The sequence below is a fragment of the Callorhinchus milii genome, unplaced genomic scaffold (assembly GCF_018977255.1).
Source record: "Callorhinchus milii isolate IMCB2004 unplaced genomic scaffold, IMCB_Cmil_1.0 Scaffold4, whole genome shotgun sequence".
Taxonomy (NCBI): domain Eukaryota; kingdom Metazoa; phylum Chordata; class Chondrichthyes; order Chimaeriformes; family Callorhinchidae; genus Callorhinchus; species Callorhinchus milii.
In genome coordinates, this window is record NW_024704745.1 from 14,246,213 (window position 1) to 14,271,608 (window position 25,396).

The following is a 25,396-nucleotide window of genomic DNA, read 5'->3' on the forward strand; positions in this document are numbered from 1 at the left end:
ACTCCTCCTGATGTGAAAGGCACTACTTAAATGCAATTTGTTGTTATTATCACATTGTGGAGACGTCTCAAAGTGTTTCACAGGATTGTACTGCAAAATGTAGTGCCTGTGTAGTTATGGGTGAATGCAACAACCAATTTGTGCATAGCCTAACCATTAGATATATCCAAAACAGTCAAGAACTCAGTTTAATATTACATCCAAAGGACTGATCTTTCGACAATGCATTGCATTGGAATAACAGCTTAACTAGTACTTCAAATCCTGATATGAAGTTTGAAACCACAACCTTCTAACCCAGAGGTCAGAGTGCAATCAACTGAGCAAAGCTAAGTTTTCTTTTGAGTAACTAATTAGTCGAATAACAACAACAGCAACAAGATTACATTTGTACAGGGCCTTTCACGTCGGGAGGACGGACCAATAAAGCTTTACAGCCATGATGCCTACACGATGAGTCTCTGGTTCACCCAGACTAGTTAGTGGGTTAGTAGGTACGCCTACAAATGCGAAGTCCACTTTATTATAAAAATGCCTGTGAAGTGCTTTGATGTGAATATATTATTGCCATCCACTGTCTGGAGGTGGCTACAGATCCTGATTGACATGTGGACGGACCAATCAGCGAGACGCTCCGGCGGCTGAGCCCCGATTGACATCTAAACGGACCAATCAGCGAGACGCTCCGGCGGCTGAGCCCCGATTGACATGTGCACGGACCAATCAGCGTGACGCTCCGGCGGCTGAGCCCCGATTGACATGTGCACGGACCAATCAGCGAGACGCTCCGGCGGCTGAGCCCCGATTGACATCTAAACGGACCAATCAGCGAGACGCTCCAGTGGATGAGCCCCGATTGACATGTAAACGGACCAATCAGCGAGACGCTCCGGCGGCTGAGTCCCGATTGACATGTGCACGGACCAATCAGCGAGACGCTCCGGCGGCTGAGTCCCGATTGACATGTGCACCGACCAATCAGCGAGACGCTCCAGCGGCTGAGCCCCGATTGACATGTGCACGGACCAATCAGCGAGACGCTCCAGCGGCTGAGCCCCCCCCTCCCCCGATGGACGCGTCGACGGACGAATCAGCGAAGCGGTCTGGTGGTGGGGGGGGCCAGCGCCGTGATGGACGCACAGACTGGACCAATGAGGCTGCGAGGTCCTGGTGCCCGACTTGCCCCGCCCCCCTGCCCGCCCGCCCGCCCGCCCTCGAAGGAGAAGCCGCCGCCGCCGTCGCCGCCGCCGGAGCGTCGAGTGGGAGTGAGAGCCGAGCGGAGGAGCCTCTGTGAGCCGGAGCGGAGGGCGCAGAGAGTCCCGGGGGGTGGGAGGGGAGTGGGAGGGGAGCGGGTGTGAGAGAGACAGAGAGAGACACAGAGAGAGAGGCCTCGCTGTGTGTGTGTGTGTGTGTGTGAGTGAGGCCTCGGCCACTCAAGATGGAGGCTCTGCCCTGCCTGTCGGGCCCGGAGGAGCTGGAGGACGCGGCCCACGCGCGGGCGCTGCTGCGGGAGCTCAAGTCCTTCTACGACGCGCGGCTGCTGGTCGACGTGACCCTGGAGGTGGACGGCGGGCGGCGCTTCCTGTGCAACCGCAACGTGCTGGCGGCGGCCAGCCCGTACTTCCGGAGCATGTTCACCGGCGGCCTGTACGAGAGCAAACAGAAGAAGGTCACCATCCACGACGTGGACTCGGACTCCATGGCGCTCATCATCGACTACTGCTACACGGGCCGGGTGACGGTGTGCGAGGCCAGCGTGCAGAAGCTGTACGTGGCGGCCAACATGCTGCAGCTCGAGTACGTCAGGGAGGCGTGCGCCGGCTTCATGGCCCGCAGGCTCGACCTCTACAACTGTGTGGGCATCTTAAAGGTACACAGAGCCCCGACACCCACACGCACACACACTGTGGTACACAGAGCCCCGACACACACACACACACACACCACACACACTGTGGTACACAGAGCCCCGACACACACACACACACTGTGGTACACAGAGCCCCGACACACACACACACCACACACACACGCACTGTGGTACACAGAGCCCCGACACACACACACACACCACACACCACACACACTGTGGTACACAGAGCCCCGACACACACACACACACACACCACACACACTGTGGTACACAGAGCCCCGACACACACACACACCACACACTGTGGTACACAGAGCCCCGACACACACACCACACACACACACTGTGGTACACAGAGCCCCGACACACACACACACACCTACACGCACACACTGTGGTACACAGAGCCCCGACACACACACACCACACACCACACACACTGTGGTACACAGAGCCCCGACACACACACACACACACACCACACACACTGTGGTACACAGAGCCCCGACACACACACACACACACACACACCACACACCACACACACTGTGGTACACAGAGCCCCGACACACACACACACACACACCACACACGCACTGTGGTACACAGAGCCCCGACACACACACACACCACACACACTGTGGTACACAGAGCCCCGACACACACACACACCACACACCACACACACTGTGGTACACAGAGCCCCGACACACACACACACACCACACACTGTGGTACACAGAGCCCCGACACACCACACACACACCACACACCACACACACTGTGGTACACAGAGCCCCGACACACACACACACACCTACACGCACACACTGTGGTACACAGAGCCCCAACACACACACACACACACACACACACACGCACTGTGGTGCACAGAGCCCCGACACACACACACACACACCACACACTGTGGTACACAGAGCCCCGACACACACACACACACTGTGGTACACAGAGCCCCGACACACACACACACACACTGTGGTACACAGAGCCCCGACACACACACACCACACACACTGTGGTACACATAGCCCCGACACACACACACACACCACACACACACTGTGGTACACAGAGCCCCGACACACACACACACACCACACACACTGTGGTGCACAGAGCCCCGACACACACACACACCACACACACTGTGGTACACAGAGCCCCGACACACACACACACACACCACACACACTGTGGTACACAGAGCCCCGACACACACACACCACACACACACACACACACTGTGGTACACAGAGCCCCGACACACACACACACACCACACACACACACTGTGGTACACATAGCCCCAACACACACACACACCTACACGCACACACTGCGGTACACATAGCCCCAACACACACACACCTACACGCACACACTGTGGTACACAGAGCCCCGACACACACACACACACACTGTGGTACACATAGCCCCAACGCACACACCTACACACACACACTGGTACACATAGCCCCAACACACACACACACACACTGTGGTACACATAGCCCCGACACACACACCACACACACGGTGGTACACATAGCCCCAACACACACACACACTGGTACACATAGCCCCAACACACATACACACTGTGGTACACATAGCCCCAACGCACACACCTACACACACACACTGGTACACATAGCCCCAACACACACACGCACTGTGGTACACATAGCCTCAACACACATACCTACACACACACGTACACACTGGTACACATAGCCTCAACACACATACCTACACATACACTGTGGTACATATAGCCCCAACACACACACACACACTGTGGTACACATAGCGCCAACACACACACACTGTGGTACACATAGCCCCAACACACACACACTGTGTTACACATAGCCCCAACACACACACACCGTGGTACACATAGCCCCAACACACACACATACACACTGTGGTACACATAGCCTCAACACACATACCTACACACACACACACGTACACACTGTGGTACACATAGCCCCAACACAAGAACAACAAAATTACATTTATAGAGCACCTTTCAGGTCGGGAGGACGTCCCAAGGCGCTGGACAGTCAGGGGTCAGGACCCGAGAATGGGAGGAGGGGGTGAGGGAAGGCAGAGAGGTGGGAGGGCGACTGAAGGCACAACCGAAGAGGAGAGCCTTTAGACCGGCCTTGAAGGAGGCAAAGGAGGAAGCGAGGCAAAGGGACTGTGGGATGGAGTTCCAGAGTGTGGGGGCAGAGTGGCAGAAAGCCCGGCCACCGATGGTAGAGTGGGTCGGGCTTTCAGCCTCTCTGACCCCACATACCCACATACATATAGGCTGCGGTCACATATCCCGAACACACACGCACTTACTACAGTATACATGTCCCCAACACACACACACTGTGGTACACATATCTCCAACACACAAACTTAGTCTGTCAAACATATCCCCAACACACAGACAGACGCACAGACACTGTAGTACACATATTCCCCAACAAATACCCACACACTCACCGTGATACACATATCACCAACACACATTCCCCCCACACAACCACACATCCCCAACACTGCAGATATTGCTAACACATGCACCCTCCCCACCCCAACAAACACACACAGGCATATCGTGAACATATGCAAGCCTCAATATACATATCCCCAACACAGAATTCCTCTGTTATGCATATTCCCCACATGTAAATCCATAAGCCACCCAGTACACGTATCCCAAACACACACAAATAACCTCTGACACCAACCCAACACGGAAACAAACAAGTCCATATACACAAGCAACCTCCCTCCCCATATAGACACACTCCAGCACAGCCCCAACACTTCCCTGACATACATGCCCCCTCATACACGCACATATGTACAACACTATTCATATAGCACCTTTCACATCAGGAGGACATCCCACGATGCTGGACAGACAAGGGTTTACACCCCCATCCCACTCCAAGCAACCACTGGAGCATTTACCACCTAATAGCCACCCCCTGCAAAGAAACCCAGCACACCATCTCCCAACACACACACATTGCAAGCACACATACCTGAGGCTCTGTACCCCAACACACATGCACCCAAATAACTCTTGGCACCCCCCTCACCAACAACCTCGCTGCCCAAATAATTTCTGTGTGCACACCCCCTCCACACCCCCATTAGCCCCAAAACACATCCCAACAACCCTCAACAGACACATACACGAACCCCAACAACCATAGGTGAGCGCACACATCCCCATAACCATGCACGCACATCACCAACCTGTGCACATACATGTTTGTGGAGTCCTGTAGCTCAGTGGTTAGAGCACTCGCCTTGCAAGCGAGATACCTGGGTTCAATTCCAGGCAGAGGGCGAAACCTTGGGCAAGTTTCCTTACTCCACACAGAGCCTAATAATAATCCCTCAAAAACCAAAAACAATAATAAATTTGTCATTTTCAATCCACGACTGTTTGTGGGACACTGCTGTGTGCAATTGGCTGCCGCGTTCGCCCACAAATATACAGTCAATTCACTTTACAGTATATTCTGTGAAGCGCTTTAAGACGTCGAGAAGACATGAAAAGCACTATATCAAATGCAAGGATTATTATTTATTACCCCAAACTTTCCTTGGCATTCTCACACCCTCCAAACCTCCCCAGGGCACGCATACACCCCAAGCCACCTATTGACATGCGCACACCCCCTCCAACTAACCTCTGGTTGTAAACGCAACCCCCAAACCTCCCCGATGCACAGCGCCACCCCCCCCCCCAACTACCCAGCAAGTGCACGCGCCCAAACAATCTTTGTTGTGTGCATACCCCTAGCACAAACACCTTCCCGATACCCTTGTTTTCATCCCACTCCTGCCATTTGGCCCACATCCAATTTCTATCTGCTGTACTTCCAACCATCTGGCATGTATATGCCACCCAACCCATCTTCTCGTATGCAGCCATCCTCTTCTCCTTTGATCTCCTTGCACGCATCCCGGCTTCACTGCACTCCGGTCATACCTGGCCCCTAAAGTCATGTACACGTTTCTGTCAATCAAGAATAATACTGCAGTATGATTTCTAGCTAGTGCGTTAACTAACTGAATACTCACACTTGATATAATGAAAGTTTTACTCTATCTTCAGAAGCCTAAATGAGTGAAGTTTCTATACAAAATGTTTATTCCTGAGAGAAAGCAAGCGGGATAAGAATGATATTTGTGAGACACCAGTACATGTACAGATGGATCTTAGTATTTCAGATCAGTACTCCTGGGGAAAGTGGGTGATTTGGCAAGCTAGTGGCCTATTGTGGAATAGTGGCATATTTTCAAGAAACTGTCTTTGGTTTATAAGCTTTTGTGCCGTCTGTTCTCTAAGAGCAACTGTGACTTTGTAGAATAATCCTCCTATGAAGCATGCATTGTATTTGCTTATGTAAAGTGTTTCAGATGGACTTGTAATTATCTTATTGCTATTTTAGTTTGCAGATGCTTTTGACAATGTGGACCTGAAAGGAAAGGCACTTGCTTTCATTGCACGCAATTTGCAAAATTTGTGCAAAACAGAAGAGCTGTGTGAACTCTCTCTACTGCAGCTGAAAGAAGTCCTGAAGTTGGATACACTGGATGTTGACAGTGAGATGAGGGTTTGTACAGTTGCAATTCAGTGGATTGAAGCAAATGTCAGTGAACGTGCTATACAGGCTATGGAGGTACTGAAGTGTGTGAGGTGGCATCATTTCAGTGGAAAAGACAAAGTGTACATAGATGGGCTTAAATCCAAGCCCTTTGTCAAAAGCCAGCTTCTCAGCTTTTTCACTGATGACTTGTTTGTGCCCAAAAGTGGTGATATGTCCTGTACTTTACAAAATTCAGTAAAGAGGATTGGGTCCAGTGCCAAGGAGATGGTTATATTCTTTGGTCATCGCAAGGAGCCTTTTCTCTGCTATGATCCATATTCTGGTGACATTTATACAATGGCTTCACCTTTAATTAGTCCTACTCTTACCAAGTCCATCACTTCACTTGCTGTCTGTGTTTCACCAGAAAATGATGTCTTTTTGGCAGCACAACCAACCAAACAGCTCTGGGTGTACAATGCTGTTCAGAATATCTGGCAAAAACTAGCGGAGCGATTATTAGCAAGAGAGGGGATGGATGTTGCTTACCTTAATGGCTTCATCTACATCCTAGGTGGTCGAGATCCATCCACAGGTCTTAAGATTAAAGAGGTTGAGTGTTACAGTATTCAGAGGAATCAGTGGATTTTTGTGGCCCCTTTGCCTCATGCATTACACTCATTTGAGCTTATTACAGTTGGCGACTGCTTATATGCAGTTAATAACAAAAGGATGTTATGCTACGTGCCTGAAAGGAATCAGTGGCTGAACTGTGCCTCCTTAAAACGGAGTGAATTTCAGGAGGCTTGTGTCTTCAATGATGAAATCTACTGTATTTGTGACATTCCAGTCATGAAGGTTTACAACCCTTCAAGAGGTGAATGGCGACGGATTAGTGATATCCCTATCGATGCCAACATTCACAACTTCCAAATAGTTTGTCACGGCAACAAACTCCTTCTCATAACCACCACAGTTCCGCAGTGGAAAAAGAACCGAGTGACAGTTCATGAATATGATGCAAACGGTGACCAGTGGATCAACATTGGTACAATGTTGGGATTGCTGCACTACGACAGTGACTTCAAATGTCTTTCAGCACGTCTTTACCCTTCATGCCTAGAGGCTGGTCAGAGCTTCATTAGTGAGGAGGATGATGTCCGCAGCGAATCGAGTGCAGACTGGGATTTTGAAGGTTCAAGTGATATTGACTCTGAATCCGGCAGTTCAAGTTTATTTTCAGACGATGAGGAATGGCAACCACCAGAAGGACTAAGAGTTGAAAGAATACAGCAAAATGGCCCTCCTGAAAATAGTGCTCCCCATATTAATGGTCAAATTGGTAACTAACTGTCTCAATAAAAAATGAACCTATTTACAATCAATAAGATTTAAATTTAAAAAATCAAAATGAAAAGTGGCTTTTTTTCTGATTGCTACTGACATGGTACTTTTGGGCATATACAAGTTATATTTTTTGCTGTACATGTTTAACTGTGTTTGGAAGAACTGGAATAATAAAATCAGCATTGAAAATGTTTTTCTCTTATTTGATGGCTGTACTGTGAACTTTTTAAAAATTACTTGGGGCATAAGTTGTAATTTGCAGAGCACATCTGTTAGTCTGTTTGGAGTGGATCACGACTGTTTAACTTGTGCAATGTAGTATTAATACATTTAAAGTTCTCAGTAATAATAGAAATGTTGAGGATGGATATATTGGTGTGTCTTTCCTATCGCATAAGGATCACATACCTTGGGATTTCAAAACTCTTGGTAGAATAAATGTATGCATGAGAAGCCTTCAGTTTCGGTCGTGTGAGTTATTTTGTAAGTTAGCTTTTCAGTTTCCAGCAAGATTTTGAATTGGTTAAGGAGAACTCTTTAATTCCAGGGCAAAAAAAAATCTTACAACATTTAATTGTTTAAATTTCCTTTCAAGTTATCTTGTTTATTGGAAGGATTGAGGTTGATTGGGAAGTGGGCAATTTATTCTATATGTAACACAGATGGTTCCATTGTGACAGGTTGTTGCAGTGTTGAGCATTTTCATCTTTTCAAAGTTTGAAATGTATCAGGAGAGTAGTTTTGAAAGTACAAAGTAACCTGTATAATGGGCAGGTAAAATCAATTATAATGCTCAGCGCAGCATTGAAGGAACAAGTTGTGAAGCTGGTTTTGTCAGGAAGCAAAATGGAATAAAATGAATATGAGAACTTAATAGAAAACAAGCCTGAAGGTGACATTCCTGCTAATGGAATATCAGAATCAGTCTCCGTTACTGAGATGTTTCTCCCACAAAGTATGCAGTCAATTCACTTTACAGTATATTCTGTGGAGCACTTTGAGATGTCTCAAAGATGTGATAAGGCGCTATATCAAATGCAAGGACTATTATTGTTATAAGCAGGGTGCGTCCCACCGAGTTAGAGCACGCACTCTGTTCCAATTAAGGGGAAAATTGCATGTGTGTGTGGAATTTACCTAGTTTGGATATTCTTAAACTGGTGATTAATGTCAAGACACCTGACTGAGCAAACAAAAATCCTGCAGTCAAGCACTGTTGATAAACTAACATTAACCAAATGTATTCAATAAAATGCAAGATTGATTAGCTACTCCACTTGTTTATGGGATGTTGCTGTTGCAAATTAGCTGTTGCTTTTGCCTCCATAATGTTTCATTTATAATTTCCATTTTGTGAAGTACTTTGAAATATTTCTATGCTATGAAATGTGTTCTGTTCTCAGACACAAAAACATGGACGAACTAATAGATCATCCTGTCCTTGCCCAATTTGCTTATTTATCTGCCTTCCAACAGACTTAGCAGTTCCAGCAGTTAGCGAGATTCAAATCTGATCTTCTCTACCAACCGATAGGGTATGGTAAGTTGATTTTATTTCTTGGGAGTTCTTGCCTTAATAATCCTTGCATTCAGTATAGCATTTCATGTCAGGAGGATGTCTCAAAGCGTTTGACAGGATATAATGCATTTATTTGTAGGCAAATATGACAGCCCATTTGTGCACAGGAGTATCCAGCAAATAGCTGTGAAATGAATGACCAATTTTAATTGGGGATTGCTGGCCAGGATACCAAAACAAACTCCCTTCTCTCTTTCAATAGTGCATGGGATCTTTAATGTCCACCTGAACAGGCAGACAGAATCTCTGGAGTGCATCTTAGACTACGTCCTGACTTATTTACTCACATTCTTACCTTCACCTTTTTAAAATTGGTAGTTAATTGATCAACATATTTCTCTTAATGTTTCTGTTATAAATGTATTCTTGGAATGAGGCAATGAATTAGGAAATTCACGATTAAGTTAAACACCGAATAAACACAAACTTGTAGCATCAACCCTAATTAAAGTATTTTTGTACCGGAGTGCCAGACTTATATATTTAATTCAAGTTTTAAAATGTAGGGTCTCAGCCAATTTTTTCATATGTGGCTTTGTCAAACATGTAAGATAAAGTAACTTCATTTTTTAAATAAATTCTCAATGAAGTCTTCATATGAACTTTGATGAATGTTCACTCCTGAATCTGCTGGTTATAGACAAATTGCTTTCATTCCTGTTCTTAGGCATATTTTACATTTCAATTCTTAACTTACTATATGTGACTGCTCCTATTTGTCTACTTAAAATCAGTAATTCTTGTGAAACATTGTGCATTTGAATGTTATAAGTGTTATAAAAGTGCAAATACTTGCTACAATTAAAAGATGCAAAACATAATGATTATGGAGTCCATAAGAGGTACAGTACGTCCTGTTTTAATGTTAGAGTAAAACCCCAGTACATGGCACCACCATTTAACTACTCCACTCCCGCCCACTCCCATAATTTCTGTGGTCATAATTGTTTATTATGGCTGTGGTCTAATTTCTACTTGAGACCAATGTAAACAGATGGCAAATTCACAGTTGAATAATTCCTTCCCTCCCTCCAGCTGCCTTCACTTTATGTGCTAGTGACGTGGAATGTTAATTTTTATTATGATTTGTGCCTGTAAGAAAAGAAATTGAAATACGGTAAGTTTCAAAATATTTAAGCCCTTCCCTTTGCCAAGCTGTTAAACATTTCTCATATTACCGAACACAAATTCTCAGCATTTAGAGGGCAAGTGTATTTAAACTTGTCATTTTTTAAAATCTGTACGTTTTAAATTTAGTAAATCACACGTACAGTGCAATGTGTGTGTGGGTGAGTGAGAAAAGATCCATGCGGGTAGCTGAAGCCAAGGATGTCATTTAAGGCATGTGTCCCAGTTTGAACAGAAGTTGGAATGAAATTATAATGAACAATTTTCTCTGGTGTAAAACAAAATATTGTCTGTTCTCCCACTTGATATTTTCACATTCTTCTAGTTCATATTTAACTAATACAGTTCCTTACACAATGGAAACTCACGAGTAAGTTCAGCAAACAGGCTCACACAATTGAATTTATATATGTTGAAATGGAAAAAAAATCTTGTAGGGTGATGAGGCAATTTATATTACAGTAAATTTTGCAGGGTGCAAACATTTGGAGCGAAATATAACCATGCACACGTGAAGAAGCTGTTCACCAATGCAGAGATTTTTTTGTAAAAAATGATTAATTTGAAAAATGTCAACATCCGCATGACTAAATTCTCTCTGCTCTGAGGAATGCTATTTGAAGAATCAATGCAATTCAAGGTAGTTAATCTGTTTAAAATAATTCATATTTAGCTCTCAGGTGCCACCCTGCATGAAGGCAGCTGTATGAATGCAAATTGTTGTTACAGCCTTTGAGCAGCCAAAAGAATCATTTCTTCTAAATGCATTTCTGAGTGACTTCCCTGTTAAGTTCAATTATACTATGTCATATAGTGTACTGTAGAGTAATGGTTAGAGCACTCGCCTCGCTAACAAGTGGACCCAGGTTTGAATCCCGGGCAGGGCGAAACCTTAGGCAAGTTTCCTTACTCCACATGCCTGGTTACCTAGCAGTAAGTAGGAACTCGGTTGTTAGTCAATTTGCTAATCACTTTCCGTGGGTAATCCTTCAAAATAAAATAATAATAATTTGGTCACTCAATCCACGACTGTGGGACACTGCTGTCTGTGCACAATTGGCTGCTACTTTTCACCCACAAAATAGTCAATTCACTTTACAGTATATTCTGTGCAGCACTTTGAGATGTCTTGAAGACATAATGAGGTGCGACATCAAATCCAAGGATTATTATTACCATATATAAAAAACTATGGAATAAAAGGTGAGACCCATTATAGGATCTAAAATGAATTTGAATATAGCCCTTGCTAAGTGAAAGGTGCCATATAAATGTAATTTATGTGAAGGCAAATTCTGACAATTCTTTGTGCTTTGATGGTTGAACATATATCTTATTCAGTAAACTGATGATACTTGCATTAGTGTACAGTACAGATGTTCACAAATTAAAATTGAGTTGGGAAAAAGTTTGTTTTCAGAGTGCAAATGATGCTCCAGGTCATGTGGTAATGTCAGATTTACACGATTTAATCAAGATTTGTAATATACAATAATACATCACTTTAAATTTCTAAAATATTTCCATTAATCTCCAGAGTCAGACATTGAAATCATAATATGTACACTTGCTTTAAAAGCATTTTCCCCTTTCCTGACCATTGCTATTGTCAGTTCTAAATGTACCTTTTCCAAGCAGCCATTCTTGAACAAATGTAAGAGGCTAGTTGTTAGTAATCCATTTGATCTTGGGATGGATTACAGCTGAGCCCAGGCCTCTCTTCACCCAACATCCAACCATAGACTTTCCAGCACTCGTCAGGAATTAGTTTGTCTTATTTCTTGTTTACGAGCGCTAAACTCACCTCTGGCATTGGATCACTTACACAGCTGACTTCAACCAGCACAGCATGGGCCAGAAATTGAAACCCTGACCTTCTGATCTGCTCAACTTGATACTAAAGTAAGTGGATTTTACTCACTGTAAGTAGGAAAGCGCGGGTGCATTGTATAGGATGCAATGCTATAATGTAGCAATACGTTCACATTGGTCATTTTAATTTCTCTTCCGCACTTTTGGTTCTTTCTACAAGCTCAAGTAGAGCTTCTTGTTCTGCTGCTTCCAAGAGGTTGCTAATTAGTTCATCCAACTGTCTCCCACTCAATAGAAATTCCTATAATAGAACAAAATAATGAGCCATTGAACTACAACACATACTCCTTAAATGTGTAATTGAAAACATAACTGAAATATTCACGGTTTCCTTATGGTGGCCTTTCCACATTCCAAGATTTTCTTATGTTGATTTTTCTTCAACGCATGAATATATAGGTACACACACACAACACAAAATACTAACCTTAATGTCATGCATGACATAATTAATTCTGTGATCTGTAATCCTGTCCTGGCTGAAATTATATGAACGTATTCTTTCTGATTGGGTTCTTGTTCCAACCTATCGCACATGAAGGAGAATATGTTTCCTACTGCAATGTACACTTTTAGCAAGCTATAGCAAGTGATTTCATTCAGGAAGGGTACATTGGGGTATAACATTCATAATTGTATTGTAATTAGTGAATCCTCCAGACACTGATATGTAGGAGGTTGGTTGACCTGGAACTTCACTCGGGTATATATTGGTGGCAATCTTCTGTTAGATGTAAGAAATGTCCTTTAGCTGCAACCACTTTCACACGTCAGACCTGAGATTGGTGCCCAAATGGAGTCCCACTAGATCAAACTCAAACATGTCCAGTTACCTGCAAGATTTGCTAGTTACTAATCCATGTGTGACTCTTGCACATTGAACATAAGTATCAAACGAAATGATTATCCATTCATCAAGATACTTGTTTTTTAACCTTTTTTTTTGACCACCAGCAATATTAAGCTGCATCATGTAATTTCCAGTTCTGGTCAGCAATCAGGTCAGGTTTGCAGGGCTTGTCTGACAGCTCCAAACCTCAGGATACATAGACATAAGGAGCACCCAGTCTGAGAAGAACTAGTCTTTCGATTTTTTACCCCATCATTTTTAAGACAATGTTATTCAGCAAGCGTTTTATCTTAAAGAGATGAGATGATTGAGCGAGGACCTGACAGAGGTATTTATAATTATTTAAGGATTCAATAAAGTAAATTAATAGCAGTTTCCATTTGTTGATGAATTAAAAGCAACGGGGATAAATAAGATAACCAGTAGTTGGTTTAACAGGGATTTTAGAAGGAATCTCTTTACACAAAGTATATTGAGAACATGGAACTCACTGCTGGCACCTTTGAAGCAGAAAGCTTCAACATATTTAAGAGGAAACTTGATGCATACACAATTTAGAAAAGGATGGCTCATGTGAGAATAAGCATGGACTAGTTGGGCTAAATGGGCGGTTGCCTTTCTGTAACATTCTACGTAATTCCCTTCATTGGGATGTTTACATTTTATTTATCAAAACTTCTCCATCCTGACCGTTTGTTTCATCTACTTTAAATACAGGTTTCTTGGGAAATTGTCTTTACTATTAACAGTGAAAATCAACAAAGATGTACATTTGAAAATGCATATCAGAATTTATTAGCTTAACCATAGTTATTGATTATTCAGTAGGATGAGGTTTAACATTATAGCTTATTACCTGCAGCTTTCTTGTGCTCTGCCTCTGCTCCGTCTCTCTTTCTGTAACCTGATGGTATAGTTTAGCTTTCAATGCACGCATGGCTATCTCTCGGTTCCTTAACTGTGAACGCTGCTGTTGGCATTCTACTGTTAGACCTTAAAAAAAATAGTGAGAACAAGGCCAATTCATTCAGTTTAAGTTAAAGGAAGACTGTCAGTTCAATTTTCCTTAGCCTTAGCATCAAGTTATATTCACATATAGAGTTTAAGAGAATTGAAGAAACTCATTTCCAATAATTATTTGTCTTCAGATCAGATGGGGTACAAAAAGGTACCAATTTAAGCAAGTTAATGTAACTTCCCTCACCCCTACTCCACCTCTCTCCCCCCACCCCCCCCATGCTCGGATCCTGACCCCTGACTGTCCAGTGCCTTGGGACGTCCTCCCGACATGAAAGGCGCTCTATAAATGTATTTGTTGTTGTTGTTGACAGGCACCTGCTCACCTGTTGGAATATGAACAATTCTGACTGCACTCTCTGTTGTGTTTACATGTTGTCCTCCTGCCCCTTTGGCTCTAAATGTGTCAATCCTCAAATCATCGGGCTGTATTTTTATATCTACCTGGAATAAAGGTTGAAACAATGTTAGCTTCTTGTCTCCAAATAAATCTGGGAAGTCATGTATTTAACAGAAATTCAAGCAGAAAATGGAACTCATTAAGAAAACAATAAAATTGTTTGCAGGATTTCTATTGCTCTTTTCCCAGTCATTATTAAAGTAGGCATTTTTGAACTGGGAGCAGGGATGTTAATTCTGGAGAAGATGGTCCTAACTGGACAGACACTGAAGCCAGACTGCTTTCCATGGCAAGCAATATAGTTGGTTAAACACCAGCAGTACCCCCAATGCAGTGCCAAGCTTTGGCTCTTACCAACCTGTTCCTAATACTCTTTGGAAATAGGCAAGCAGGATGCATCTGTCCAGGGAGAGAGTGTGCATCCCATTTGAAACATGAGAATTTCCATATCTAAATAACATGAATGGAACTCTTGTTTGGATACTCTTAAACACGGTGATGTGTTTCTGCATTGTCAAGACTGACCAAAATATAATACATTTTGAACAAGAAAGGTGATTTCAAAACTATTTTATAAAACCTACAACAGCTGCCTGCCTGCACAGCCAAAATCTAGAGCTGCTGAGTCAAAGCCCCTTGAAGAATGGTAAATAAACTAGCGTTTAAAGAATACGAAAAGGAGTACTAAGGTAAGCTGAACCAGTAACATAATAACAAACTTGTATTTTAATAGCGTATTATTACATTACATCTCAAAGTACTTCACAAGACTTTTTATGAAACCAAACCTAACTAGTAATATCCCACAAACAGAAAATCTGGAGAATTTTTTTAATAATCCCTGCATTTTATATGGCACTTTCACGTCAGGACGGCATCTCAAAGTTCTTTACAGGATTTGCCTGCAAAATAGTCATTCCACTTTACACTATATACTGTGAAGGACTTTGGTACATCTGCCTGGCATAAAAAGTCATATCAAATATAAGGATTATCATTTGCTGTAAAGTGTAGTGACTGTATTTTGTAGGTAAATGTAGCAGCCAAATTGCGCACAACAGTGTCCCACAAACATCCATGAAGTAAATGACCAATTTTATCTGGGGGATTGCTAGCCAGGACAACAGGAAAAACTCTTTTTTTCGAATTACGCCATGGGATCTTTAACGTCCAATGGAGCAGGCAGACAGAACCTCAGTTTAAGGTCACCCTAAGCACGTCACCTCCAACAATACAGCATATCCTCAGCCAAGAACATATGCTCAAAATCTTGATGTGGAACTTGAACCCACAACCTTCTGACTCGGGCGAAAGTGCTATCAACTGAGCTAGGCTGGCAATGCTGTGCAGATGTATTGGTTATGGGGAACTATTGCTTTTGGTGTGCAGCTTTCTGAAATTTGCCTTTAGCAAACATCAGAAATCAGAAAGCCATGAACCAGCGAACTAACAACTAACTGACAAGCTCACCTCATCAAACTGGGGTAGAACAATGACAGCCATTGTGCCAGTATGAATGCGTTGCATCCGAGATGACAGCCCCACTTCAGGAATCCTCTGAACTCGATGTGTTCCACCTTCATATTTTAAACACTTGTAAACATTTTCCCCTGAAATACAGGCTGATGCATGATGTAGTCCTCCTGGAAGAAGAGGACAGCACACCTCAGAAAACAAGCTTGGTAAAGAAATCAACCATTGCATCCAATCGTAGAAGCCTCTAAAAACCTTTTGTAGCTTTATTGGTGCTTGCTGGAGGTAGACTTGTCTTTGCAGGCAAACTCAAAGTGAAACCCATGTTAACCTGAAAATTCAGCTTAAACAAATTACCATAATCAGCAGGCATATAGTTGAGCACTTCAAAGCTCCAGTCTTTGTAGTCTGCATAATGCCGATACATGTCAAAGATCTCTTTGGTAAACTGCTGGCAGATATCACCTGGAAAAAACGATCAAGCAGAGCACAATGAAAGTAGCAGTGGTTAGAAATAAACACTGTTACAAGTTAAGGATTAAAACCATTTACAAAGGACAGAAATTTTCAGCACAGATGGTGAATTGATCATTCACTCCATGGCTCTCTGTGGGATACTGCTGTTCACTAACTGGGTGCGGCATTCACTGGCAAAATTGGGCAGTCACTACAATTTGTAGTAAATCCTATGAAGCTCTTTCAAACATCCTCCTGACAAGAAAGGCGCTATATGAAATGCAAGAATTAGTATTTCTTGTGGATGTTTGATGGAAGTTGAATCTTAAAGGTTATATATTTTACTACAACCCACACGAATTCTAATTGAGGCTTGAATATTCCATTACTTCTGCTTATATTAAACTTATTGATGCTAGAACGTTTTATGTTAATCGGGATAAATAAGCTTGATTATTGGATGCACAACTCATCTTTCAAGATAGTATGATCAGAAAACAAAGAACCTCCTGTGCTTCTCTACCTGTCAACAAAGAAATAATTATTTGACTAAAGGCTCTACTAAGACATATTTTGCTGAATGTGTTATAGTAACTTTGTGATAAATCAAATTAGCCTGTAATGTAACTAAAAGATTAACACTGTATAAAATAGTATGCATTTTGTGAAATTAAAGTGCCTTTTGTCACTGGAGTAGGCATTAAAGCATGAACACCTTATCTATTACTATTAATACAACCTGGAATAAACTAATCTGTTAAGCTTTGATGCATAAGCAAAATATTTTAAATGTGAAAATATATTAACCTGTAGAGTTATCATACAGATATTTATATAATTGCTTAACTTCTGCTCTAAAAAGATGCAGGTTAGTTCACTTGGTTTCTTGTATTATCAAAGCAATCTTTTCTAACACTGCATTAAAATCTCACCTCCTGTTGTTCTCCCAGATGTCACCTCAAGAATCACATCTTTATCATTATGTTCCTCCCTTTCCACTAGAGCTTGAACAAGCTGAAGGATAAAAAAGGAGAAGAAATGTTAATACTCACATCTAGAAATAAATGCTTTTTATTTTTTATGGTTTAAAATAAAGGCAGGTTTTAACATTTTTGCTAAAACAGTTTCTGCCGTTTGACTTCCATCATCACACATCATGTCCAAAATGGAAAAGTGTTTCATTCATAGTAATAATATCCCTCACCTTATTGGACACAAAATTAGCACAAAATGAAAAGATAAAATATGGGTATAAAACAGAATACATAGGGATTCAAGTTCTACAAAGTAGCATGTATGAACTAGGGGAATGAGAGGCAAGGAAACGTCTTGTAGATTTTGTATAGCAGGATTATTTGAAGCAAGAGAGAAAAAGACATAAGAGAGGCAGAGAATTAAAGAGAGACTGACACATACACGGACAGTTAGTGAGGTACAGACATGCACAGTACAGATAGAAAGACAGACACAACATGCACAGAAGACAAAGATGTACACGGAGAAATCCATTATCTGTATTTGGTGTCAGACTCTGCCCGTCAAGCGCTACAGGAAGCTACTTCGTATGAAGGGACCTATATAAATGCAAGTTGTTGTTGTATTTAGCTAGTCGCAATTAGTACAGATCAGGCTATCGGAAATTCTATTCATTCTATTATGCACTGAAAATGAATGTTGACCAGTAAAGCTATACAAGTGATAAACATAGTTGATGCATTGGGGAAACATTTTAGCATTAAGGAAAATCGATAACGTTTCCAACGTAATTTCTAGCAGCATATTAACACTCACATTTCTTTGTAAATCTGCAATATTTTTACTGAGCGCCTTCTGTTCTTCATTGACCAACAGCATCAGTTCTCTGTCATCTATGGTATTCAGACCTCCAGAACAGAAATTTGTTTCAAAGAATGTGAAAAGCAACAAATTAATGTAAATATTTTTAAAATCCCGAATAACCAAATAAAATGTTACTGTATACTGCAGCAACAGCCGGCATTATCTCCCCTCCCCGCTTTGCATCCACCCAACCATCGTTTCCTACCTCTCCCACGAGAGGATGTGCGTTGGGAAGGGAGGGAGTGGGCGGCCCGAAGTTGGAAACATCGGATGAAATCATCCACCGGGCCGGATAAAATAATAGTAATCCTTGCATTTGATGAGGTGCCTTATCACGTCCTCGAGACGTCTCAAAGCGCTTCACAGAATATACTGTAAAGTGAATTGACTGTACATTGTGTGGGCGAAACATGGCAGCCAATTGCGCACAGCAGTATCCCAAACAGGCGTGGATTGAGGGACCAANTTTTTTTTGGAAGGAATCATTGCCGCTGGAAAAGTGATCCACCAATCGACTAACAACTGGGTTCCTACTTACTGCTAGGTAAACAGAGGTGTGTGGAGTAAGGAAACTTGCACAACATTTCATCCTGCCGGGAATTGAACCCAGGTATTCGAGGCAAGTGCTCTAACTCACGAATGCAGCTCGCCTGTTGAATCACACTGCTGTACATCATTAAGTGACGAACGGACATGACTACGATTCACACAAACCACAGAATTTCAAAGGAAAATGCAGAAGAAAAACTTTGATTACTATTGTACATTGATTCCAACTCCAGAAAATCTTTTTCTGCCAGGTCCATCTCCTCCAACAGTGCAGCAAGTGGAGTCAGCTCAACATGACGGGCACTTAATATTTTGCGATCTTCCTCACATAATGAAGCACAATTTAATTGGTTGCAAGCTTCTCTGTATTCTTCTTTCAGTCTCTTCATATATCCCTTTACAGCATCTTGCTGAAACAGTTCACGAGAATAAGTGTGACAGTGTCTCTTTGGCTGCTGTTTCATTTTTAGCTCATTGGTACTGGCGTAGGAGAAACAAAGTCTGGCATTTTGTTTGTATATTGCTACACTTGACCTCAGCTTCTGAGATACTTCACAGATTCTTCCCAAATCCTTGTGTCTCCAGATTAGTTTTCCAATTAACCAACTGCATCTGTACTTCATCATGTGAGCAGTTTTCAAAATCTACAGCATGAAAAAACAGGAATGGTGAGAGATGGTTAATCATAGCTAAACACAGGGGCGAGAGAGATGGGAACCATCACATGAATTCAGTATATAAACTTATGAAATGTTTTTTTTTCAGTGATTACAATTTAATCTGCGTTTTAAGACTGAACTTCCAACCTGTGCCGGGAGAACAATGCTTCGTCGGAGGTGCCGTCCATCAACAGAGATGTTAAAGGACCCAAGACGCTATCCTAAAGAGAAGGGAGCTTCTCCACATGGGCAACAATTGTCCAGTTAATTGGTTATTCACTTTGGGATTGCTTGGGAAACATTGCTGTGTAGAAATTGGCTGCTGCATTCATCTACAAATAGACAGTCACTACACAGAATACTAATTACTGTGAGAAGTTTCAATGTCAATAAGGTGCTATAGCAAATACAATGTATTTGACTATAGATACAGACCCTGTGTGTGTCTTTATAGATACAGACCCTGTGTGTGTGTGCGTGTCTCTCTCTATACAGACCCTGTGCGTGTGTGTCTCTCTATACAGACCCTGTGTGTGTGTGACTCTCTATACAGACCATGTGTGTGACTCTCTATTACAGACACTGTGTGTGTGTCTCTCTATACAGACCCTGTGTGTGACTCTCTATTACAGACACTGTGTGTGTGTCTCTCTATACAGACCCTGTGTGTGTGTGACTCTCTATACAGACCGTGTGTGACTCTCTATTACAGACACTGTGTGTGACTCTCTATTACAGACACTGTGTGTGTGACTCTCTATACAGACCCTGTGTGTGTGTGACTCTCTATACAGACCATGTGTGTGTGTGACTCTCCATACAGACCCTGTGCGTGTGACTCTCTAACACAGACCCTGTGTGTGTGTGACTCTCTATACAGACCCTGTGTGTGTGACTCTCTAACACAGACCCTGTGTGTGTGTGACTCTCTAACGCAGAGCCTGTGTGTGTGTGACTCTCTAACGCAGACCCTGTGTGTGTGACTCTCTAACGCAGACCCTGTGTGTGACTCTCTAACGCAGACCCTGTGTGTGTGTGACTCTCTAACGCAGACCCTGTGTGTGTGTGTGTCTCTCTAACGCAGACCCTGTGTGTGTGTGTGTGACTCTCTAACGCAGACCCTGTGTGTGTGTGTGTGACTCTCTAACACAGACCCTGTGTGTGTGTGTGACTCTCTAACGCAGACCCTGTGTGTGTGTGTGACTCTCTAACGCAGACCCTGTGTGTGTGTGTGACTCTCTAACGCAGACCCTGTGTGTGTGTGTGACTCTCTAACGCAGACCCTGTGTGTGTGTGTGACTCTCTAACGCAGACCCTGTGTGTGTGTGACTCTCTAACGCAGACCCTGTGTGTGTGTGTGCGTGTGACTCTCTAACGCAGACCCTGTGTGTGTGTGTGACTCTCCAACGCAGACCCTGTGTGTGTGTGTGACTCTCTAACGCAGCCCCTGTGTGTGTGTGACTCTCTAACGCAGACCCTGTGTGTGTGTGTGACTCTCTAACGCAGACCCTGTGTGTGTGTGTGACTCTCTAACGCAGACCCTGTGTGTGTGTGACTCTCTAACGCAGACCCTGTGTGTGTGTGTGACTCTCTAACGCAGACCCTGTGTGTGTGTGTGACTCTCTAACGCAGACCCTGTGTGTGTGTGTGACTCTCTAACGCAGACCCTGTGTGTGTGTGTGTGACTCTCTAACGCAGACCCTGTGTGTGTGTGTGTGACTCTCTAACGCAGACCCTGTGTGTGTGTGTGTGACTCTCTAACGCAGACCCTGTTGTGTGTGACTCTCTAACGCGGACCCTGTGTGTGTGTGTGACTCTCTAACGCAGACCCTGTGTGTGTGTGACTCTCTAACGCAGACCCTGTGTGTGTGTGTGTGACTCTCTAACGCAGACCCTGTGTGTGTGTGTGTGACTCTCTAACGCAGACCCTGTGTGTGTGTGTGTGTGTGACTCTCTAACGCAGACCCTGTGTGTGTGTGACTCTCTAACGCAGACCCTGTGTGTGTGTGTGTGACTCTCTAACGCAGACACTGCAGTTCTGTGTCTCCAGCACTTACCCAGTTGCTGCACTGCGCAGAATCGCTCGCCGCGCGGTGTACTCTGGGCCGGGGGGGGGGAGGAGGAGTGGGCGCGGCCTGTGAGGTCACTGCCGGTGTGTAACCATGGCGACACTCGGCCGCTGCCGCCGCTGCTGCTGCTGCCGCCCCGCGGAGGAGCTGACGGGCGGGGGGGGACCTGACGCTCTGGGCCTGGGGCGGCCCCGGGGCCGGGGCCCGGGGCAGGGGAGCCGGGAACCAGGCTTGGCAATCGGGCGGTGAGCAGGTCAGAGCGGGAGGGCCTGCACTTCCCTCTGTAAGTCAGTAAGTCTGAGGATAATAATAATAATAATAATCCTCGCATTGGATATAGCGCTTTTCACGTCTTCCCGACGTCCCAAAGCGCTTCACAGAATATACTGTAAAGTGAATTGACTGTATATTTGTGGGCGAAACGCGGCGGCCAATTGCGCGCAGCGGCAGTGGCCCACAAACAGCCGTGGATTGAAAATGACCGATTTATTATTGATCTTGAAGTCGATGCGTTTCCGCACTAAGTATCCCGAGAGTGAAGCCGGGCGTAGACTGGGGTCATAATAATAATAACAATAATAATAATAATCCCAGCACGTGATACAGCGCCTTATCGAAGGCGCTGTATCAAGACATGAAAAGCACTATATCAAATGCAAGGATTATTATTTTATTTTTTATAGATGTGGGAAATGTCGAGGAGGTGGACAAGAGCGGTCCTGGTCAGCATCAAAGGAATCAATAGAATGATCTTAATACCCAGCTTCACTGAGACTTACTTAAAGAAACTTATCATTTATTCATTGAAACAATGTTGCTCTAAATACAAAATTATTTCTAATGAGCCAACCTCTAATCCATTTTTCAAAATCACTGCTTTGATCTCTATCTTAACACTTGTATGTCGATCTGCACATTCCCCTCCAGGTGGCAATGTTCATAACAGTTTACTTGGTGTCGCAACGAAATTTTGTAAAACCGGAATCATGACTTTAAAATTGAAACTCTCGCACTTACTCTCTGAAGTTTTGGAAAAGATTGCATTAAGAATAGAAGGCAGTAATGATGATTTTTGTCTGGGAAACCTCCTCGCTGGAGACAAAATTCCACTCATTTTCGACATTTTATACACATAAAAAATTGAAATGTTTGGAGCAGGTTTTGGAGGTTTCTTTGTCATGTTCCAAAACTAGTTGCAGGAAATCAAGACTGGGTGGACCGTGGCAATAACTGAAAAACAGTCTGAAACAGCAGCATTGCACCTTATGTTTGTAATGGCTGTGGAGTCCTGTAGCTCAGTAGTCAGAGCACTCGCAAGCGAAAGGACCTGGGTTCGATTCCCAGGCAGGCCGAAAGTTTTCTTACTCTACACACCTTTGATTACCTAGCAGTAAGTAGGAACCGAGTTGTTAATTGATTGGCGGATCACTTTTCCAGGGGTAATAATCCCTTCAAAAAAAATAAATAATAATAATTTGTTCACTCAATCCCCACGACTGTTTGTGGGACACTACTGTGCACAATTGGTTGCCACATTACGCCCACAAAATATACAGACGCTCCACTTTACAATATATTCTGTGAAGCACTTTGAGACGTCTCAAAGACGTGATAAGGCGTTATATCAAATGCAAGGATTATGATTACTATTATAATGCGGGACCTTGAATGCCAAGTAAAAATAATAATAATCCTTGCATTTGATATAGCGCCTTATCACTTTGAGACATCTGAAAGTTAGGTAAACAGAAGCGTTTGGAGAAAAGTAAACTCACCTAAGGTTTCACCCCACCCGGAAATCAAACTTGGGTCCTCTCATTTGAGATCAAATATTGTATATTAATTAAGTATTAGAAGTAGAGGTCAAGGATTGGCGGATGCTAATGAGTGACTTTCCAAACAAAGGTAAACTATTGATCGAACCACAAAAAAATGAATTTAATCCAGAGATGGAGATAATGTTATATAAAGTACCGGAAATCCGAAATATTGTTAGAAAAGCACAACAGGTTGATCATCATCTGAAAGAAAGAGATTTATGTTTCGATTGTGATCCTTCATCTAAAATGACCTGTGGTGTCACACTGGAAATCTTAACCTACCTTTCTTTTTCAGTTGCTGATAAACCTGGTGTGTATTTCCAGCATTTTATGTTGTTTTTCAGTCAATGACTATTAATACGCTAGAGATAAAGGAACAGTTAAGAACATAAGAACATAAGAATTAGGAGCAGGAGTAGGCCATTCAGCCCCTCGAGCCTGCCCCGCCATTCGATAAGATCGTGGCTGATCTTCTGACCTAACTCTAATTACCTGCCCTATCCCTATATCCCCTAATCCTTCTATTTTTTAAATAGTTCTTTCAAATATTTGGATGCTATCTCCTTTACACAATATAAAAGCTGAATTGAAACAGTAGTCAATGCACCTAATAGACTTCCTTTATCTCACTGCTCATGTCTCCTGACACACTTCTACAAACTAGTCTCTGCGTATGTTTTTCATTTCCTGTGGTTAACACTACTATCACCTGCTCAGTTTTATTCCAATTCATCTGATACCAACCTCAAAATCAAGTATCTCCGTTTGACTCTGCTTCTTGGCTGGAATATATCACTTGCTTATTGTCAAAGGGAAAGATGACGCCTCTACGATCATCTAATCTTTCTCCACTTGAACTTGTGGTGCTCTCCCTGCACCCCGACTGACTCCATTACGTTAGTGGAGAATATTTTATGTTGACAAATTTGCCATATACTGTTTTTGCAATGTAGCAATCTGAAAATAATAAAAATAATATATAATAATCCTTGCATTTGACGTAGCGTTTTTACGTCTTCTGGACGTCTCAAAGAGCTTCACAGAATATACTGTAAAGTGAATTGACTATATTTTGTGGGCGAAACGCGCAGCCAGTTGCTCACAGCAGTGTCCCACAAACAGTCGTTGATTGAAATGACCAATTTATTATTTTTTTGTCTGGAGGGATTATTATAAGGCGTGTGGAGTAAGGAAATTTGCCCAAGGTTTCACTCTGCCGGGAATCGAATCCAGGTCTCTCGCTTCCGAGGCGAGTGCTCCAATCACTGAGCTACAGGACTCCATAAGTCCTGAAACATTATATTCCGTATAATAAACACTAACAACGAGAATACTTAAAAGATTCATTTAAGCATAGTTTAATATCAATGTGCTCACAATCGATGGCGCAGAACATGTTCAAATTGCTACAATATGCAACCATATTGTGCTTCTTATGCTAGTAACCTTGAGAAGCAAATTCATGCTGAAAGTTGCGAACACTAAGCTTCATTTCGAGAAGTCTTTGCCAACTAAGAAATGTTAGATACAAAAGTGGTAAGACTTCGGGTACGGAAGGAAAGCCATCGGAGACTCCGGCCAAATAGCCTGTTAAAGCTCATGTGAATAACACACGTTAGGACTAGCCACTGCGGGATCAGCGACTGGTTGTGAACAATAAGTTAATTAATATTAACCGTTAGTTAGTTAGTTAGTTAATTAGTTAATATATAATACTGTAGTTTATATATATTACACATTATATATTATATATCATACATCTACAGTCAGATCCTCATCCAAGATAGATTTAGGGTAAGAGATTGATCTTGATGGCTCTTAAAAAAACACG

At 43.0% G+C, this 25,396-nt stretch overlaps 2 protein-coding genes across 4 annotated transcripts; one reads left to right on the top strand and one right to left on the bottom strand.

Annotated features, from left to right (window-relative positions):
- Positions 1 to 1,382: 1,382 nt before the first annotated feature.
- kbtbd7 (kelch repeat and BTB (POZ) domain containing 7) lies at positions 1,383 to 8,735 on the top strand. The gene is made up of 2 exons (XM_007907171.2): positions 1,383 to 1,870; positions 6,370 to 8,735. Exons 1-2 carry the CDS (start codon positions 1,439 to 1,441, stop codon positions 7,855 to 7,857), a joined length of 1,920 nt encoding a protein of 639 aa, XP_007905362.1. The 5' UTR covers positions 1,383 to 1,438; the 3' UTR covers positions 7,858 to 8,735.
- A 3,274-nt stretch (positions 8,736 to 12,009) lies between these two features.
- On the bottom strand, positions 12,010 to 21,760 carry mtrf1 (mitochondrial translational release factor 1). Of its 3 annotated transcripts, none has more exons than XM_042334651.1 (10): positions 21,734 to 21,760; positions 19,226 to 19,661; positions 18,421 to 18,512; positions 17,562 to 17,643; positions 16,531 to 16,638; positions 16,171 to 16,343; positions 14,627 to 14,744; positions 14,140 to 14,276; positions 12,861 to 12,959; positions 12,010 to 12,674 (listed from the first exon to the last, which is right to left on the bottom strand). In XM_042334651.1, exons 2-10 carry the CDS (start codon positions 19,641 to 19,643, stop codon positions 12,552 to 12,554), a joined length of 1,350 nt encoding a protein of 449 aa, XP_042190585.1. In that variant the 5' UTR covers positions 19,644 to 19,661; positions 21,734 to 21,760; the 3' UTR covers positions 12,010 to 12,551. The 3 variants fall into 3 exon arrangements, with proteins under 3 accessions (XP_042190585.1, XP_007905363.2, XP_007905364.2); XM_007907172.2 differs by lacking the exon at positions 21,734 to 21,760 and adding an exon at positions 19,824 to 19,910; XM_007907173.2 differs by lacking the exon at positions 21,734 to 21,760 and having other exon boundaries at positions 19,234 to 19,290.
- Positions 21,761 to 25,396: the final 3,636 nt, after the last annotated feature.

What these genes read in the sequence shown, in the direction of transcription:
- kbtbd7 (XM_007907171.2), top strand. Translation starts at nt 1,439, where the DNA reads ATGGAGGCTCTGCCCTGCCTGTCGGGCCCGGAGGAGCTGGAGGACGCG. An exon ending in ACTGTGTGGGCATCTTAAAG is followed by an intron (nt 1,871 to 6,369) that starts GTACACAGAGCC and finishes TTGCTATTTTAG; the next exon opens with TTTGCAGATGCTTTTGACAA.
- mtrf1 (XM_042334651.1), bottom strand. Translation starts at nt 19,643, where the DNA reads ATGATGAAGTACAGATGCAGTTGGTTAATTGGAAAACTAATCTGGAGA. An exon ending in TTGCAGATTTACAAAGAAAT is followed by an intron (nt 17,644 to 18,420) that starts GTGAGTGTTAAT and finishes TTTATCCTTCAG; the next exon opens with CTTGTTCAAGCTCTAGTGGA. An exon ending in CTATATGCCTGCTGATTATG is followed by an intron (nt 16,344 to 16,530) that starts GTAATTTGTTTA and finishes CTCTTCTTCCAG; the next exon opens with GAGGACTACATCATGCATCA.